The 18,389-nt window shown below is 43.7% G+C and overlaps 1 protein-coding gene across 3 annotated transcripts in view; it reads left to right on the top strand.

Moving 5' to 3' along the window:
• ZNF507 (zinc finger protein 507) overlaps positions 1–18,389 on the top strand; it is a 79,695-nt gene that overhangs the window by 46,355 nt on the left and 14,951 nt on the right. For all 3 annotated transcript variants that reach the window (XM_056525655.1, XM_056525653.1, XM_056525654.1), the window contains exons 3-4: positions 1,147–1,261; positions 10,719–10,833. In XM_056525655.1, coding sequence (XP_056381630.1) covers positions 1,147–1,261; positions 10,719–10,833 — 230 coding nt within the window. The remainder of the gene's footprint in view (positions 1–1,146; positions 1,262–10,718; positions 10,834–18,389) is intronic.

Below are 18,389 nucleotides of genomic sequence, written 5' to 3'. Positions count from 1 at the left end.
GTCATGGCTCCACCCTCGTGACGTCACGGCACGCCCCCTCAACACATGTCTATAGGAGGGTGCGTGGCGGTCACCACGCCCCCTGTCATAGACTTTCATTAAGGGGAAGGGCTGTGATGTCACGAGGTGCGGAGCCATGACGTCACGCTGCTCCGTCCCCTGTATCGCCCGTCATTACGCACAGGGGAGGGACGGTGTTGCGGGGTTGGGGATAGAATGCGAGCTCTGGGAACCCCGCAGTATGCTGGAAGGGGGCATGTCAACCCCCACATGGCGTGAACTCCGACATGGCCCCTCTTTGTATTCCATAGAGATACATGGAGGGGCTGCGGCTTCCTGCGGGGGGTCAGAACGGCCGCTTCCGGCAGACTGCCGGGGCTCCGTCCATGAGATCGCGAGGGGTGACACATATTGTGGTTAGCCTATTGTCAAAAACTAAGAATTGTTCAAACATGTCTTGTTGCAGTGTCACAATGGCAGCCACAGCCTGGAAGACCTTTTTAAGGTGTCATTTTAGCTGGGCTTAAAGGGGTACTCCGGTGAAAACCTTTTTTCTTTTAAATCAACTGGTGGCAGAAAGTTAAACATATTTGTAAATTACTTCTATTAAAAAATCTTAATCCTTCCTGTACTTATTAGCTGCTGAATACTACAGAGGAAATTCTTTTCTTTTTGGAATGCTCTCTGATGACATCACGAGCACAGTTCTCTCTCTGCTGACGTTATTATAATAATAATAACGCCTAATTTATTGTTGTCCTTAGTGGGATTTGAACTCAAGTCCCCAGCACTGCAAGGCAGCAGTGCTAACCACTGAGCCACCATGCTGCCCTTAGCATACATCTGCTATGCATGGTTTCTAAAATGGACAGAGATGTCAGCAGAGATCACTGTGCTCGTGATGTCATCAGTGTTCCTAAAAGAAAGGAATTTCCTCTGTAGCATTCAGCAGCTAATAAGTACTGGAAGGATTAAGATTTTTTAATAGAAGTAATTTACAAATATGTTTAGCTTTCTGCCACCTGTTGATTTAAAAGAAAAAAGGTTTTCACCGGAGTACCCCTTTAAGGAATTGTGTCCTGCTCAAAGTTGGGGAGATGGAACAACTTTTCAGTTTTTCCTAATGCTCAGTTTAATTTCCTGCAGAGTCAGTTAAGAAATCATGAACGGGAACATCACAGTGTTCTAGATGCAATGTCTACAACAAGTGAAGATACGCAAGTCTGCACAGAAGATGTAGAAGAAAAACTTTCTCCTGAAGGTAATGTGCAAATCTCTCTGGGAAAGTTATGAAGCAAACTGCTGTTGACAATAATAGTTGTGCTTATGGTCCTTAACCCCTTAAGGACCAAGCCCATTTTCACCTTAAGGACCAGGCCAATTTTATTTTTCCTCCTCGCCTTCTAAAATCCATAACTTTTATATTTCCATCTACAGACCCATATAAGGGCTTGTTTTTTGCGTGACCAATTGTACTTTGTAATGAATCCTCTCATTTTACCATAAAATGTACGGCGAACCCCCAAAAAATTTTTAGGGAGGAAATTTTTATGAAAACCACAATTTTGCACATTTTGGAGGGTTTCGTTTTCACACTGTACACTTTACTGTAAAAATGACATGTGTTCTTTATTTAAGAAAAAAACATTTTTTTAATACAGTATATAAGAAAAAAATGGCGGCGCTCTGATCCCAAGGTTATATAATATAGAATAAATGTTACTCACCCGGTGTGAGTGGGGTACCACCATATAGATATATTCTCCCACCGACACCCAGGGTCCCCTTCAAGCGTGTAAAATATCCCAATCTCCGTCTAAAAGACATCCCTTAAGGGAGGGCACAAGGTGGTCCGGAATCACAGTATATAATCCGTAGTGATATGTGGATAGAAACAAATATAAAAAAGAACCAGCGCTCAGAGAGGGAGATATAGGCAGTAGTGTTCCAGATACAAATGTTGAACAGTGAAGTAAGTGAAATATTTCCCGGTTCAACATTTGTATCTGGAACACTACTGCCTATATCTCCCTCTCTGAGCGCTGTTTTTTTAAAATATTTGTTTCTATCCACAGGTGTTCTTTATTGTGTGGGTCAATACGATTAAAATTATACCCATGGCTGCTAGATACTTATATATTTTTATTTTTAAAAAAATCGAAAACTTTTTGTACAAAATCAGTAATCTAAAATTGCCCTATTTTGACCACCTATAACTTTTTTTCAGTTTTCCATATATAGGGCGGTATGAGGGCTCATTTTTTGCGCCGTCGTCTGTCATTTTCATCGATACCACATTTGCATATATAAAACTTTTAGATAATTTTTATTTTTTTGGGAATAAAATGAAAAAAAACAGCATTTTTGGACTTTTATTTTTACGTTTATGCCGTTCACCGTACGGGATCATTAACATTATACAGTGGTCCCTCAACATACGATGGTAATTCGTTCCAAACGACCCATCGTTTGTCGAATCCATCGTATGTTGAGGGATCCGTGCAATGTAAAGTATAGGAAGTTATATTCACCTGTCCCCGCCACTCCGGGCCGCGTCCAATGCTTTCCCAGGGGCTCCCGATGCTGTCCCGCTGCTCCGGTGTCTTCTTCGGGATCCTCTGGCTTCTTCTGCAGGGTCCGGACCTCACTTTCTGGTGATGTTGTTACGCTGCTGCGCCGGCACGGCGTGCGTAGTGACATAATAACGACGCCAGAAAGAGAGGCCCGGACCCTGAAGAAGATACAGAAGACGCCGGAGGATCGCGAAGTGGACCCGGAGCAGCGGGGCTAGGTAAGCGAACCTGTCCGGGAGGCTTAAACTGCTATCCGACAGCAGCTTAAGCATTTTGCACTGTCGGATAGCGGTTAATGCGATGGCCCCGACATATAAAAGCATCGTATGTCGATGCTGACATCGACATGCGATGGCCTCTGAGAGGCCATCGTATGTCGATTTTATCATATGTCGGGGGCATCGCATGTTGGGGGGTTACTGTATTTTGATAGTTGGGACATTTACGCACGCGGCGATACCAAATATATTTATTTTAAAAAAATTACGCTTTATGGGGGTAAAATTGGAAAAACTGACAATTTTAATTAATTTTTTTTTTTACTTTTTATTTTTACATTTTTCAACTGTCTCTTAACATTTTTTTATGTCCCCATAGGGGACTATATATAGCAATCGTTTGATTGCTATTACTGTTCAGCGTTATGCATAGGACATAGCACTGATGAGTATTATCGGTCATCTTCTGCTCTGGTCTGCCCGATCTCAGACCTGAGGAGACGGACGGAGGCAGGTGAGGGGACCCTTCGTCCGCCATTACAGATGATCGGATCGCTGCGGGCGATCCGATCATCCATTTTATCATGCGCATTGCCGCAGATGCCGTGATCAGTACATATCACGGCATCTGAGGGGTCAATGGCGGACATCCACTCGATCGCGGATATCTGCCATTACTGGTGGGTCCCCAGCTGCGGGATGGCTGCCGAAACCTGCCGTGTATGACACGAACACCGCTCCGATCCTCGCGGTCATACTCAGGACGTAAATGTACGTCCTGGTGCGCAAAGTACCGCCGAACCAGGATGTACATTTACATCCGTGGTCATTAAGTGGTTTAAGGGGGTTGGCCCCCTATAACCTGTTTTGTAATAAAGCAGTGCATTAACCCCTTAAGGACATGGGCCGTAAAACTACAAATCCCTGACAGCAAACAGCTGTCTCGCCATGCTGGGAGTTGTAGTTGCGTACCGCCAGCCATTGTATAACTACATCAGTACATACTGGGAGTTGTGGTTTTGAAACAGCTGGAGGCACACTGGTTGGAAAATACTGAGTTAGGTAATACAACCTAACTGAAGGTTTTCCAACCAGTGTGCCCCCAGCTGTTGCAAAACTACAACTCCCAGCATGCACATTCTCTCAGTGCATGCTGGGAGTTGTAGTTTTGCAACAGCTGGATGTTTGTACAGGGTACATTTACACGGGCGGGTTTACAGTAAGTTTCCTGCTTATAGTTTGAGCTGCGGCCCCAATAAAAATGAAAAAGTATTGTACAGCAGTGTTTCCAAAATGGAGCCTCCAGCTGATGCAAAACAAAACTCCCAGCATTTCCGGACAGCCACTGACTGTCCAGGCATGCTGGAAGTTTAGCAACAGCTGGAGGCACCCTGTTAGGGATGTTCTACACCAGTGATTCCCATTGTCCACCCCTATGCAATCCCTAATATAGTCCTGAAATGCGCATGGCTCTCTCTTACTTCGGAGCCCAGTCGTATTTCAAAGAAACAGTTTAGGGCCACATATGGGGTATTTCCGTACTCTGGAGCAACTGCGTTACAAATTTTGTGGTACTTTTTCTCCTTTTACCCCTTATGAAAAGGAAAAGTTGGGGTCTACACCAGCCTGTTAGTGTAAAAAAATAAAAAAAATTACACTAACATGCTGGTGTTGCCCCATACTTTTTATTTTCACAAGAGGTACTATGTACATTTGAGGCCTAAATTGCTGATTTGCACAGGGTTGGCTGATTTTACAGCGGTTCTGACCTGGACTGTGGAGTCGGTAGATAAATGTTCCGACTCCGGAGTTTTTTGTACTTCCGACTCCGACTCCTCTGTATTAATATGCAAATGTATTTTATACATTCCTTGAAGGAAAGAAAGGCAACATACATGTCATTACCAGAGGACTACTGGCTGGGAAGCCAACAGTCTACTGTATTGAACAGTTTGTGTGCTGATCTGCTGCTGAAGATAGGGCAGTGGGAGGATCCAGGAAGGGGCATTTATTATAAAACATGATTTCCCTAGTAGAATCCCATAGTCATGTTTAAAGGGGTACTCCGCCCCTAGACATCTTATCCCCTATCCAAAGGATAGGGGATAAGATGTCAGATCGCCAGGGTCCCGCAGCTGCGGACCCCGGGATCACCGCTTGGGACCCCGGGATCACCGCTGTGGCACCGCGCGTTCATTACTACACAGAGAGAGTTCGCTCTGTGCGTAATGACGGGCGATACAGGGGACGGAGCAGTGTGACGCCATGGCTCCGCCCCTTGTGACATCACAGCCCGTCCCCCTTAATGCAAGTCTATGGCAGGGGGTGTGACCACTGCCACGCCCCCTCCCATAGACTTGTATTTAGGGGGCGGGCCATTCCCTTCACTTATACAAGTGTCTCTAGTCCTGCAAAAAACATATTTCCTTAATCCCTTAGCAGTGAGAGGCTAGGTTACCCATGGGTAAAGTATAAGTATTGCCGCTCCTAATTGTGCGTTGCGTGCCATATAGTAAAGCGCATGAAAAGCATGCTTCTTCACTGTCACTTAACGTGTTCGTTTTGCGGTTACGTGAGGTACTGTATGCATTGGTCTTTATTCTTACAGTAGAGCAGTCATTAATTAAGTTTTTTGAATTGGGACATTTAAACTTGGTTTGTGTTTTTTTTTTTTTTTTTTTTTTTTTTTATTCCAATCTAAATTTAGTAGGAGTCTGTGCATTGTTTGCCAACTCTGACTCCAGGTACCCAAAATTTCGTCCGACTCCACAGCCCTGGCTCTGACACAAACGCTAAAAAATGAATACCCAGGTGTGACCCTATTTTGGAAACTACACCCCTCACGGAACGTAACAAGGGGTATAGTGAGCCTTCACAGACCACAGGGGTTTGACGAATCTCCGTTAAAGTTGGATGGGAAAATGAAAAAAAAATTTTTTAACTAAAATGCCCGTCTTTTTCACATGGGAAAATAGGGGGAAAAAAAGCATTTGTGGATGTAAAGTGCTCTGCGGGCGAACTACAATGCTCAGAGGAGAAAAAGCGCCATTGGGCTTTTAAAGAGAAAATTTGTCCGGAATTGAAGGCCATGTGTGTTTACAAAGCCTCCATTGTGCCAGAACAATGGACCCCCCCACGTGACCCCATTTTGGAAACTACACCCCTCATGTAATGTAATAAGGGGTACAGTGAGCATTTATGCCCCACAGGTGTCGGACAGGTTTTTGGAACAGTGGTCCGTGAAAATGAAAAATGTAATTTTTCATTTGCTTAGCCCACTGTTCCAAAGATCTGTCAAATGCCAGTGGGGTGTAAATGCTCACTGCACCCCTTATTAAATTGTCAGGGTGTAGTTTCCTAAATGGGGTCATGTGTGGGGGGGGGGGTCCACTGTTCTGGCACCACAGGGGGCTTTGTAAACGCACATGACCCCCAACTTCTATTCCAACCAAATTCTCTCTCCAAAAGCCCAATTGCGCTCCTTCTCTTCAGAGCATTGTAGAGCGCCAGCAGAGCACTTGATGTCCAGACATGGGGTATTTCCATACTCAGAAGAGATGGGGTTTAAACATCCAACTTTAACGAAAAGTTAACTAAATGTGACATGCCCCCAAAAAACATTTCAGAAAAACTCACTCTCCAAAATCCCATTGTTGTTCAAAAACTGGGTCTACAAGAAAATGAAGATTTTGAATGTTCTCCTTCACTTTGCTGCTATTCCTGTGAAACACCTAAAGGGTTAACACTTGCTGAATGTCATTTTGAATACTTTGAGGGGTGCAGTTTTTATAATGTGGTCATTTGTGGGGTATTTCTAATATGAAGGCCCTTTAAATCCACTTCAAAACTGAACTGGTACCTAAAAAAATTCTGTTTTTGAAAATTTTGTGGAAAATTGCTGCCTCTGATGTCTTCCAAAAGTAAAAAACAGGTCTACTTTATGATTAAAATATAAAGTAGACATATTGTCTATGTGAATCAAAATATAATTTATTCGGGATGTCCATTTTCCTTAGAAGCAGAGAGTTTCAAAGTAAAAAAATTCAACATTTTCAAATTTTTTCACCAAGAAATGATGCAAGTATGGATGAAAATTTCCCACTAACATGAAGTAGAATATGTCATGAAAAAACAATCTCGGAATCAGAATGTTCTGAAAAGTAAAAGCATCCCAGAGTTATTAATGCTTAAAGTGACAGTGGTCAGATTTGCAAAAAAAAGGGCTGCGTCCTTAAGGGGTTAAGAATAAATGTCCCCACTTGGTTCCCTTTATGCAGCCGCATGTCTCATTCGCCTATACATGACTGCCTATGAAGGAGCATGTAACAATAGTAGTATGCTGCATTCAAGCAAAGAGTGCAGTGCAGGAGGTACCTCCATAGGCAGCAATGTATGGCAAATGATAATTTGGCTGCATACAGGAACAGGGGCCTGAGTGGGGGCAGAATTAACCCCTTTAGTCCCTTCCCGCTCCATGCTTAACACTCTGTGCTGGACATCTCAATTTCTGTGCTTGCAAAAGCTCTGTACTGTTAATTTCTCACAACTGTGCTGCCCAAAAAATAAAGTTGTAGCATTCAGAATATGGCCACACAATACGGATTTTTTGCAGGGTAATCGCAAGACTATACTTTATGGCAAATCCACCTGATTGATAAGGGATTGGAGGGGATCTGACAACTGTGACTCTGGCTGATCACATAGGAGTCTTGGGTGCCCCTGGAACAATGACATTGGCTATCCCTCAACACTGATGTTAAAATTGAGACATTCGCCAGTGTATCCTTATATGAAGGACACACCAGAGCCCGCACACCAACGCCAAGGTTTCTCAAATGGCCCTCTGGCCCCTGGTTTTTGCTTATTACGCACAGGTAGGTTAGCGTTAGGTCCCGCGCCATTTGAGAAACCTTGGCGTTGGTGTGCGGGCTCTGGTATGTCCTTCATATAATGATACACTGGCGAATGTCTCAATTTTAACATCAGTGTTGAGGGATAGTCAATGTCATTGTTTACATCTACCACAGTAGTGCACCTAAATTTCTGTATTGTATTATTCTAATTGTTACACATCCACACTGTTTATCTGGTGTAGGATTCTATTGTGGCACTTGTAGTCCGCTGCAGGCATCCTCCATTGTATGCATTTTTATGCTGGGGACCGCCCCTAGCAACGGACCACAAGGGCAGGATCTGCTCCCCCAGTATAAATGCACAACCGCATTTGGGGTTGAGCACCTCCAGCCATTTGAAACCACGTTTTTTTGTTGTTGTGCCCCTGGAACAACAGTAGCTTTATTCTTTTGAACTGACTAATTCTCATCTATGAAACATTTGTTGTGCTCAAGATCACACTACTTCTAGAGAGAATGGGGGAGATTTATCAAAACATGTGCAGAGGAAAAGTTGCCCAGTTTCCCAAAGCAACCAATCAGATCGCTTCCTTTATTTTGCAGAGGCCTTTTAAAAATGAAAGAAGCGATCTGATTGGTTGCTATGGGCAACTTTTCCTCTGCACAGGTTTTGATAAATCTCCCCCAATAACCTTAAAGGGTGTAGTTTTGAAAATGGGATCTTTTGGGATGTTTATGTTTTGGCCCCTCCACTCCTGAGCACAGCAGAGTAATACATATTGAGTTTAAGGTTTCTGTTAATACCTGCTGTATTATATAAAAAAATTATATTGAGAATTGCTTAAAAAAAAAAAAACACTGACAGCTAGTTCACCTGCACTAAACCCAGTATACTGGGTTAAAGTATGGGTGAATAGATGCAAAAGGAGGGGTTATTTACATATTTTGGTAAGGTATTTCTGGAGTTATGTCGGTCACTAATTCAGCTTCCATTGCACTTCTATTCTATAGTCGGGTGTAGTGAAGAGCAGAGCACTAACCCCCCCCCCCCCCCCAACCCACTCGCAGCCTCTTGTGTAAAGGAAGGGGTAAGGCCAGAGAGTGAATATTGATGAGGCAGGGCGAACCGGCTCCCCACCTCCATTGTTCACAGGAGCATAACGGAAACAGAATTAGGAACAGGCAGAACTCTGGAAATACTTTACCTAAATATGTAAGTAGCCCCTATTTTTAGAGCTATTCACCCGCACTATAACCCAGTATATTGGGTTTAGTGCGGGTGAACAAGCTGTCAGTTTCTCCTGTTACCCGTACTAACAAGTTGGTACAGGTGTGTAGTGAAGTTGACACTGAGACAATACTTGCGGTGACATCAAAAAGTTCTGCCTATGCCCCAAGCCTGCCGCTGGATTGGAAGATACAGAGATACAGAGAAAGATGCTGAAACATTACCACGGAACAAGGACAGGTAAGTATGGTGGTCATCAGAATCACCGGGTAGCACTGATGAGTCTTCCTTTTAAACTTCTTCGTCTCTTTAGTTTAAATGGGCACTGGAACTTTGAAATTTTGTGTTGGTTGTAGAGATAAGTTTTTATCGAATGAGGTCAGACCCCAACCAATTTTTAGAACAAGCCAAAAGAAGAGCATGCTAAGTTGAGAAAATTACAATAAGTTAGTGCTTCTCTCTTCCCACTTGTTCTCCTAATCGGTGGAGGTCTGAACACCCAGACCACGACCAATCAAAATTTTTGATCTGTCTAATAAATGTTTATACCATATACCTTTCCTATTTTTCCCACTAATTGTCTTACAAAATTGATAATTTTAAAGTAGTAAAAGAAAACAAAAGTTATACAAGTAGGGTATCGTAATCGTATGGATCTACATAAGTGTTATTTTGACACTAAAGCACAATGCATAGAAATGTAAACCTCTTAAACCTGTTTTCTTTGCTTGCTTGTTTTTAGTTTTATTTTTTTATTTTTTCCTCACAAATAATTCTGCCCCAGCGTAGATTTTGTGGTGAAATAATTGATGTCATAAAGTACAATTGGTGGCGTATAAAACAAGCCTCCTTATGAGTCTGTAGATAGAAAATTGAATGACATATGACTATTGGCTATTAGAAGGCAAGGAGGAGAAAAGAAACTCAAAATATTAAATATCATTGTGTCCTCTAAGGGTTAAAGCATTACTGACCTGTAGGCACTTAAGGAGAGAATGCACAGATGTATGCAAGCAGTATAAAGCAGCACAGAGTTGATGATTCTGGGGGGGAATATTTTGTGTTCTAGTATACTGTGGCTATTTTTCCTGCAGATTCAGTAAAGGGGAAGTAAAGGTACACTTTAGTCCCTTATCTATCTTTGGGAAACATATTACACTGAGGATACTTGTGGCATTGTGCTCGAGTCTTTATAACTTTGACCAGGGTGAAACATGGGTCATGGTATTCAATGATCACTTCACTGACTGCACCCAATGTTTAAGACAGAATCTGCTTCATAACTGCTCTGCTTCTACATCTAAGACTATGTTCACATCAGCTGTCGGAGCTCTGTTAGCCGATTCCCTTGAAATGACAGGACTTTAGCGGAGAAAAATAGTGCTGCATGTAATTTTTTTTCCCCTCAGTAAAATCGTGATAAATAACAGGCATCTAAGGGAACCTCAACAGACCCTGTTTAAAGTGAATGGGACCTGTCTGGTTTCATTGGTGTCACAACCTACGTCCCTGCCCCATTATCAGCATGTGTAATGGAGCTCCACAACGCTGATGTGAACAAAACCTAATCTAAGAATAGATTGCTATATTTCACTTGAGGTTTTTCCCTCCTCTGTTTCTAAATACATTAAAACATTCCTAGATATTTCAAGTGTAATAAACCTTTTCCATTAGCATTGCTGCAAACTACCGAGTTGTTTATACCTCACATAAAAACAGACCGTGGAAGTATTATTTCTTTGCAATAATTGTTTTTCCCCTAAACTCTTTCCACTGTGAGAGTGCGGCTTTCAACAATATCAAATTATCATTGTCTTATTTTATTTTTATGCCTTTCTTATTCAAGACAACAATTCAAGCATCTCAAAGTTGTATCAATGTGATGTGTGCAGCTACACAAGCTCTACATATGTCGGTGTGCGAAACCACAGAAGAATTCACACTTCTGATAAACCATACAGGTATGGGAATTTACTTCACGTTTATGTGGAATTTGCGACTTCTACTACTTTAATACGTCGGGGTGATGAAGTACGTGCCTCTATCTAGGGACCCAAATGAGACACAGAAAGAGACAGGCTTGTTTATTAAAATAAAATGTATCTCACAGAAGGTAGTGACTGAGTTATCACACAGCTCGGGTGGAACTTTATGTAAATGCATTTTTCCCATGCTGCCCATTCCCTGCATCATTTCCATGTTTTATCATAGAATGACCTGACTATTACTTAGTTATGTTGTAGTCGACTTTGAAAGGAAGCTAAAATCCCAACTTGCCTTTATAACTGTGTTAATCAAAAGAATCCTAGGGACCGAAACACTGAAGATTGTTGATATTTTTGAACAGTTTCCCACATCGTACAAGTCTATAGCTGGAAGGTAATGTGTCAAAAATAAAATTTAGTATCTATCTTTATTTCTCAATCTCTGTAAATTGGCCATTGCAAGTGGTTTTATAGAATATAGTGAATCCAAAGTGACAGTTGTATAGTCTAGATACCATCAAGATTAATTTATAACCCTACTGTGTTGATCCAGGGGATCTTAGAACATCATAGTTACCTCCACTGTACTTACAAAGTGATTCCGGGCGAACGCCTTAGACCAACGGGCTCTACGGACCCAATTCACATATTTGTATGCTCAATAGTTCTTAGTGGTCATACTGCAGACAGGTTTAATGAAGCATAATGTCCATACTGATATTCGGATTTCTAATCCTTCATATATTTATTCAAATCTTCAAGATATATAGAAGCATGTAATCAGACATATAAGTGGCAATATTCATTATGCATGTTATGAACAGCATAACTCGGTCAGATGGAGAGACACGTGTATAATCCTGCCGTGCAACGTTTCAGGGGCACGCTCCTTTAGTCATCAGGGATGTGGAAATCCTATCGCCCGACGCCCGGGACAAGTAGTTTTGGGCACCGGGCAGGTGAATTGTTCATAGATTTAGCCCTGTATCGGGCTAGCAGGGACAGACCGACTTCCCCCTTATTTTTCTTTAATGCTGGTGTGAGGCGCAGGAGCCGATGGAAGTCTGCACCTCACACCGGCGCTCAGTGTATGGAGGGGGCGGCGGCGGCGGCCTCCAGCTGACCGCAGAGTCCCCTTATCTCCCCTCCCGGAGGATGGAGGACGCAGCTCAGAAGACAGGGTGAGAGGATGTAGACAGCTCCGTGCACAGCTCCATCCCCCACACACAGTTCTATCCCTCCCCCTCCTCTGTCTCCCCAGGACCTAATCCACCAAGGAGAGGTTGCTAGTTTGCATGGGGAAAACACAGAGCAGGGGGGGTTGGGTGAGGGGGGAGGACGGAAATCTCACCTCACACCGGCGGTGACTACAGCTCTGATGTCCACTCATGGCCGGCTCAGGTGAGGAGACCGAGAATGCGGGCAGCAGCAGGAAGGGTGGTTGTATATGTATGGTGTGAGTGTATGTGTGATGTGTGTATGATTGGGGGGGGGGGGGGCGCAGCGGCAGTTGTATGTATGATGTGTGCATATGTATGGTGTATATCAGTGTTTCCCAATCAGGGTGCCTCCAGCTGTTTCAAAACTGTAGTTTTGCAACAGCTGGAGGCACCCTGGTTGGGAAACACTGGTGTAGATGTATGGTGTGAGTGTATGTATGATGTCTATGTGTGATGTCTATGTGTGATGTGTATGTAATGTATAATGTGTGTATGTCTGTCTATGTGTGATGTGTATGTAATGTATAATGTGTGCATGATGTATGTCTGTGTGTGATGTGTATGTAATGTATGATGTGTGTATGATGTCGATGTGTATGTGATGTGTGTATGTCTGTGTGTGAGGTGTATGTAATGTGTGATGTGTGTATGTCTGTCTATGTGTGATGTGTATGTAATGTTTGATGTGTGTATGATTGTGTGTGATGTGTATGTAATGTATGATGTCTAAGTGTGTATGTAATGTATGATGTGTGTGGGGGCAGCGTCGGGTGTATATGTATGGTGTATGTGTGTATGTAATGTATGATGTGGGGGAGGCAGTGGCTGGGGGTGTGTGTATATGTATGATATGGGGGCAGTGGCTGGTGCATGTATGATGTGTATGCATGAATGTTTCGTATAGGAGCGGACTGTCACGTCGGGCATTAGGGCAGTTGTGCCATCTAATTTTATTTATTTTTAGTGGCACCCGCACTAAATTGCACCCCCAGAATCCCGCCCCTTCATACTCGCCCGCCAACCAAGAGTCCCACGGATGCACACAAACACGCCCGAACCAAAACTACTACTCCCAGTATGCCCTGATGCAGCCTATGGCTCTGCAGCTGACCCGAACCAAAACTACAACTCCCAGCATGTTACACTTTATAGTTCTACAGTTTAGGTTATGGTGTAACATGCTGGGAGTTGTAGTTTTGGTTCGGGTCAGCTGCAGAGCCATAGGCTGCATCAGGGCATGCTGGGTGTTGTAGTTACTAACTGCAGTTCCCAGTATTCCTTAAAACATCCTATGGCTCTGCAGCTGACACAAACCAAAACTACAACGCCCAGCATGTTACACAATAACCTTAACTGTACTACTATACAGTGCAACATGCTGCAACACCCACAGAACCATAGGATGTATCAGGGCATGCTGGGAGTTGTAGTTATCTAGTAACTAAATGCAACTTCCAGCATTTTCTGGCACATAATGCACCACATAAACTGGAGAAGCAGAACACCCGCCCCCCCCAGTAACACGTAAGTCCCTATTGGGACTGAAAAATAGTGATTAAAATATTTTAAAAAGTGCGTATACATGTGAATAAGCCCCTTTCCTAATAAGTTTCCAATTTTCTTTAAAGAAAAATAATGTACAAAAATAAACATAAGTGGTATCTCTGCATGTGGAAATGTCCAGGCTATTAAAATATAATGTTAATTAAACCGTACGGTGAACGGTGTAAATGTAAAATAGTCCAGAATTGTTCATTTTTGGTCACTTCATATGAGAATTTTTTTATAAGGTGATCAAAAAGTTACATCTAGACTTTTCTGTGGTTGACTCGGGTGTAAAAGGAGCTATAGCTCTCCGGACGCTAATAGCCTGGCATGCTGCGATCGCCTATTAAACCATTAGATCACCGCTGTCAGCAGTGTCTAAAGGGATCTTATATCCATCCCTGGAAGTCTAGTGGGGGGGGGATCAGACTTTTGGTTGAAATTATTTCATCTACAAGGACAAGTGGATTTTCTTGAGGGACAAGTAGATTGTGTTCCGCTTTAGTCCCTTGGACAAGTATTTTTTATTTTTTTTTTTAAATTTCCACACCCCTGGTCATGTGCACTTGTTTGATCCGAAAGTGGGTTTAAGAATGGTAGTGGCTGGACACAGGTGATTAGTTAACTCTTTAAGACAAACGCATATCGTAGTACTTCATAAACCATCCAGTGCACGCTAGCATGCTCAAATCCACTATTATAAGTAAACCTTGAAATTACAGTTTTCATTCAGCCCTTTCGGTCCCATAAACATTGGGGGATCTCGAAACAATGATCCATACTTTTTATCTGAAGATAACTTCCAGTCCTTCTTAATAGTATGTTTGATGATAGACGAACATTAGTCTATCCTCCAACATACTATTAGGCAGTATTGGAAGTTATCTTCAGATAAAAAGTATGGATCATTGTTTCGAGATTCCCCTATGTTTAGACATCATGTGGCTGGAGTGTGTCAGCAGTTCTTGCAAGAGGAAGGCATTGATGCTATGGACTGGCCCGCCCCTTCCCCAGACCTGAATCCAATTGAGAATATCTGGGACATCATGTCTCGCTCCATCCACCAAGCCACGTTCCACCACAGACTGTCCAGGAGTTGGCGGATGCTTTAGTACAGGTCTAGGAGGACATCTCCCAGGAGACCACCCACCACCTCATCAGGATCATGCCCAGGGGTTGTAGGGAGGTCATACAGGCACGTGGAGGCCACACACACACTACTGAGCCTCAGTTTGACTTGTTTTAAGGACATTACATCAAAGTTGGATCAGCCTGTAGTGTGGTTTTCCACTTTGATTTTGAGTGTGACTCCATATCCAGACCTCCATGGGTTGATAAATTTGATTTCCATTGATTATTTTTGTGTGATTTTGTTGTCAGCACATTCAACTATGTAAAGCGAAAGTATTTCATACGGTTAGTTCATTCATTCAGATCTAGGATGTGTTATCTTAGAGTTCCCTTTATTTTTTGAGCAGTGTATAATAAACTTTGTATTATATATTATAAGACCAAAGTGCTTCTTTCTCCTGTTATCAAACATTTACCCTCTCTCTGGACAACCACCCTCCCACTCGCCTTTAGGGGAGATTCACCAAAACTTGTGCTGAGGAAAGGTTGACCAGCTGCTCATAGCAACCAATCACTCTGAAAATCAACTTTTGCAATGCAAAACCAATCCCCTATCCGAAGGATAAGTTTTTGTTCATGATACTTGTACTTTAAAGCGCACATGTAATTTGCTATAATGTAGATAACGTTATATTTGAAATATACATTGGTTAAAAAAAGTGTATATTTTTGGGAGAAGATATGCTGTCCCTTCAGCTATTGTCTGTGTCTTTTGTGCAGGGACTAAATACAGGAAGAGTGTACAAGAGTGAAGGAGTCTGGGACTCTGACACACTCCCGACACCACAGCAGGCTGATTGACAAGCCAGGAGCCTGCACTGTGCCCTGATTGTCCTACCTTCACTTCCTGTATTTTGTCTCTGCACAAAGACACACAGGCAATAGCTGCAGGGACAAGACAGTATTTTTATCCCTGTTTATCTAACTCAGTGTTTTGCAACCAGCGTGCCTCCAGCTTTTGCATAACTACAACCCCCAGCATGTACGGACAGCCAAAGGGCATGCTGGGAGTTGTAGTTTGGCAACAGCTGGAGGTTTGGGTTTGAGATGCAGCTAATTTTCTGCTGCAGCACAAACTCCCAGTGGGAAAATCGCTGTAAACCCCCCACCGTGTGAATGTACCCTAAAAACACTACATTACACTCCACAAAATAAAAAGTTAAACACTACATATACTCCTACACAGTTACAACCCCCAATAAAAAAAAAATAGTCTGATATGGCACTGTTTCAAAAATGGAGCCTCCAGCTGTTGAAAAACAACTCCCAGTATTGCTGGACAGCCAAACAGCTGGAGGCACCCTGTTCGGGAAACACCGCTGTAGGGTAATTTTGGTATCGAAGGCAAGTGTAATTCTTGTTTCCGGGTACATCCCTATGGCAACAGTTTAGTGCAACATATGGGGTATTTCCGTACTTGGGAGAAATTGCCTAACAAATTTTGGTGGACTTTTTCTCCTTTTACCCCTTATGAAAAGGTTAAGTTGCGGTCTACACCAGCATGTGTTGTAAATTTTTTTTTTTTACACTAACATTCTGGTGTTGTCCACAAGAGGTAAAAGGGGGAAAAAAGACCCCCAAAATTTGTAACTCAATTTCTCCTGAGTACAAAAATACCCATTATATGGGCGTAAAATGCACTGCTGGTGCACAACAGGGCTCAGGAGTGAGAGCACACTATGTATATTTGAGGCCTAAATTAGTGATTTGCATAGGGGTGGCTTATTTTACAGCGGTTCTGACATAAATGCAAAAAATACCCACGTGTGACCCCATTTTGGTAAATACACCTCTCGCGGAACGTAACAAGGGGTATAGTGAGCCTATCACCCCACAGGTGTTTGACAAATTCTCGTTAAAGTTGTATGGGAAAATGAAGAGAAAAAAAATTCACTAAAATGCTGGCGTTACCCTACATTTTTTTTTTTCTTTTTTTCACAAGGGAAAATAGGAAAGCCCCCAAACAAGTATAATCCCATTTCTTCTGAGTAAGAACATACCCTATAAGCCCAAATTCTCCCTCCAAAAGCCCAGTCAGTGTCGGGAAGGAATTTTATCTAGCTCTCCGATGCTCTGCAGCCGGAGATTTTTCTGTGTTCCGCTTCCATGTGCAGCCACTGTGCTGCCTTTACCACAAGCTACCTGGTAGCCACCGTCCCTTCATGTGGCTTTAAGCCTGGAATGCGGACGCCACCTTCAGGAAGTGAGGCGACGGGCAGAAAGAGTTCTTTATTACCTCTGGTAAGACTCACAGAACCGCTTCCCATCGTAAGTTCTCCTTCCAGTTCTGCGGACCTTTGGTACCAACAAAGGGTCCAGCCAGGCGCCTTCATGGGAAGAGGGCTCCTCTTTCCGATCCCATTCCTCCCGGAGGTCGGCTATCTGTTACTGCCGTTTGGCGGCCCCATCAGGTCTCGTAGGCCTTCCTTGGCCTGAAGGGTCACCCCCACCCGCCGACCTCTCTCGGGTGGTTGGTCGCCTCTCACCCTCCGGGATGCCTGGACATGCAACGTCAGGGGAACGTTTTCGAGGTTTATTCCAACCTCTCTGTGGTCTCCAAGAAAGGAGTTTCTGTTCGCCCAGTCTTGGTTCTCGAGTATCTCAGCCAGCATCTTGCGTTCCCATCCCGAATGGAGTCTCTCCGTTCGGTGCTGGCATCCATGGTTCAAGGGGAGTTTCGTTCCTCGGTGGACATCAAGGATGCCTGCCTCCACTTCTCATTGTTTCCCGGTCATCAGCGGTTCCTCCGCTCTACAGTTCCGGACGGTCATTTTCTATTGTGGCTATCCATTTCGGTCTGGCCACTTCTCCGCGGACCTTTACCAAAGTCCTGGCGCCTGTGATATCCTTTTTTACGGACAACAGTTGTTTCCGTGATTCCTTATTTGGACTACCTCCTGATCTGAGCTCCAGCCACGACCCAGATCCTGGAGAGTCTTAGTCTCAACCTCCAGACCTTGTTTCACTTCGGTTGGATGGTCATATCCTGGAGAATCAGTCTCAACCTCCAGACCTTGTCTCACTTCGGTTGGATGGTCATTTGGGACAAGCCCAATCGCTCTCCTGGGGCTCCAGTTCGATGCGGCATCTGCCCGCTTTCGACTCCGCCGACTCTTTTCAAGAGTCTGATGCCTTCGGCTCCCTGCTCCAGTTTCCATTCGCTTTTGCATGGATGTCCTGGGTCGATTGGCGGCGGCCGTGGAGGCCGTGCCATTTTCCCAGTTTTATCACCGACCTCTTCAACTGGTGATTTTCTTCCGGTGTGACAGGTCTCCATTGTCTCTCGGCCACAAGATCGTCTCTCGTCAGTCTTGTTGGTCCCTTCTATGGTGGCTTCGTTTTCCCCCTCATTTTTTTCGGGGGTGTTCCTTCCTGTCCATCCCTGCCTGTCTCTCAGACTGGGAAGGTGTTTTCAGGGACCGCCCGGTCTGGAGTCTTGGCCACCCGTGAAACTTTTTCCCCTTCAACATTTTGGGGCCTAGGGCAATTCTTTCTTCGCTTGCTTCTTGGGAATTTTCCTCCTGGGCGGAACTCAGGTTTCCGGCCATCTGTTATCTTCAGTCTGGCCGTCCCTGGGATGTGACCTTCTCGGCCGGTCCTCAGTCGTCCAAGGCACTGGACGTGATCTGCAACCCC

This window comes from Hyla sarda, chromosome 6 (genome assembly GCF_029499605.1).
Source record: "Hyla sarda isolate aHylSar1 chromosome 6, aHylSar1.hap1, whole genome shotgun sequence".
Lineage (NCBI taxonomy): Eukaryota > Metazoa > Chordata > Amphibia > Anura > Hylidae > Hyla > Hyla sarda.
This window is presented reverse-complemented; position numbering and strand designations above follow the sequence as displayed.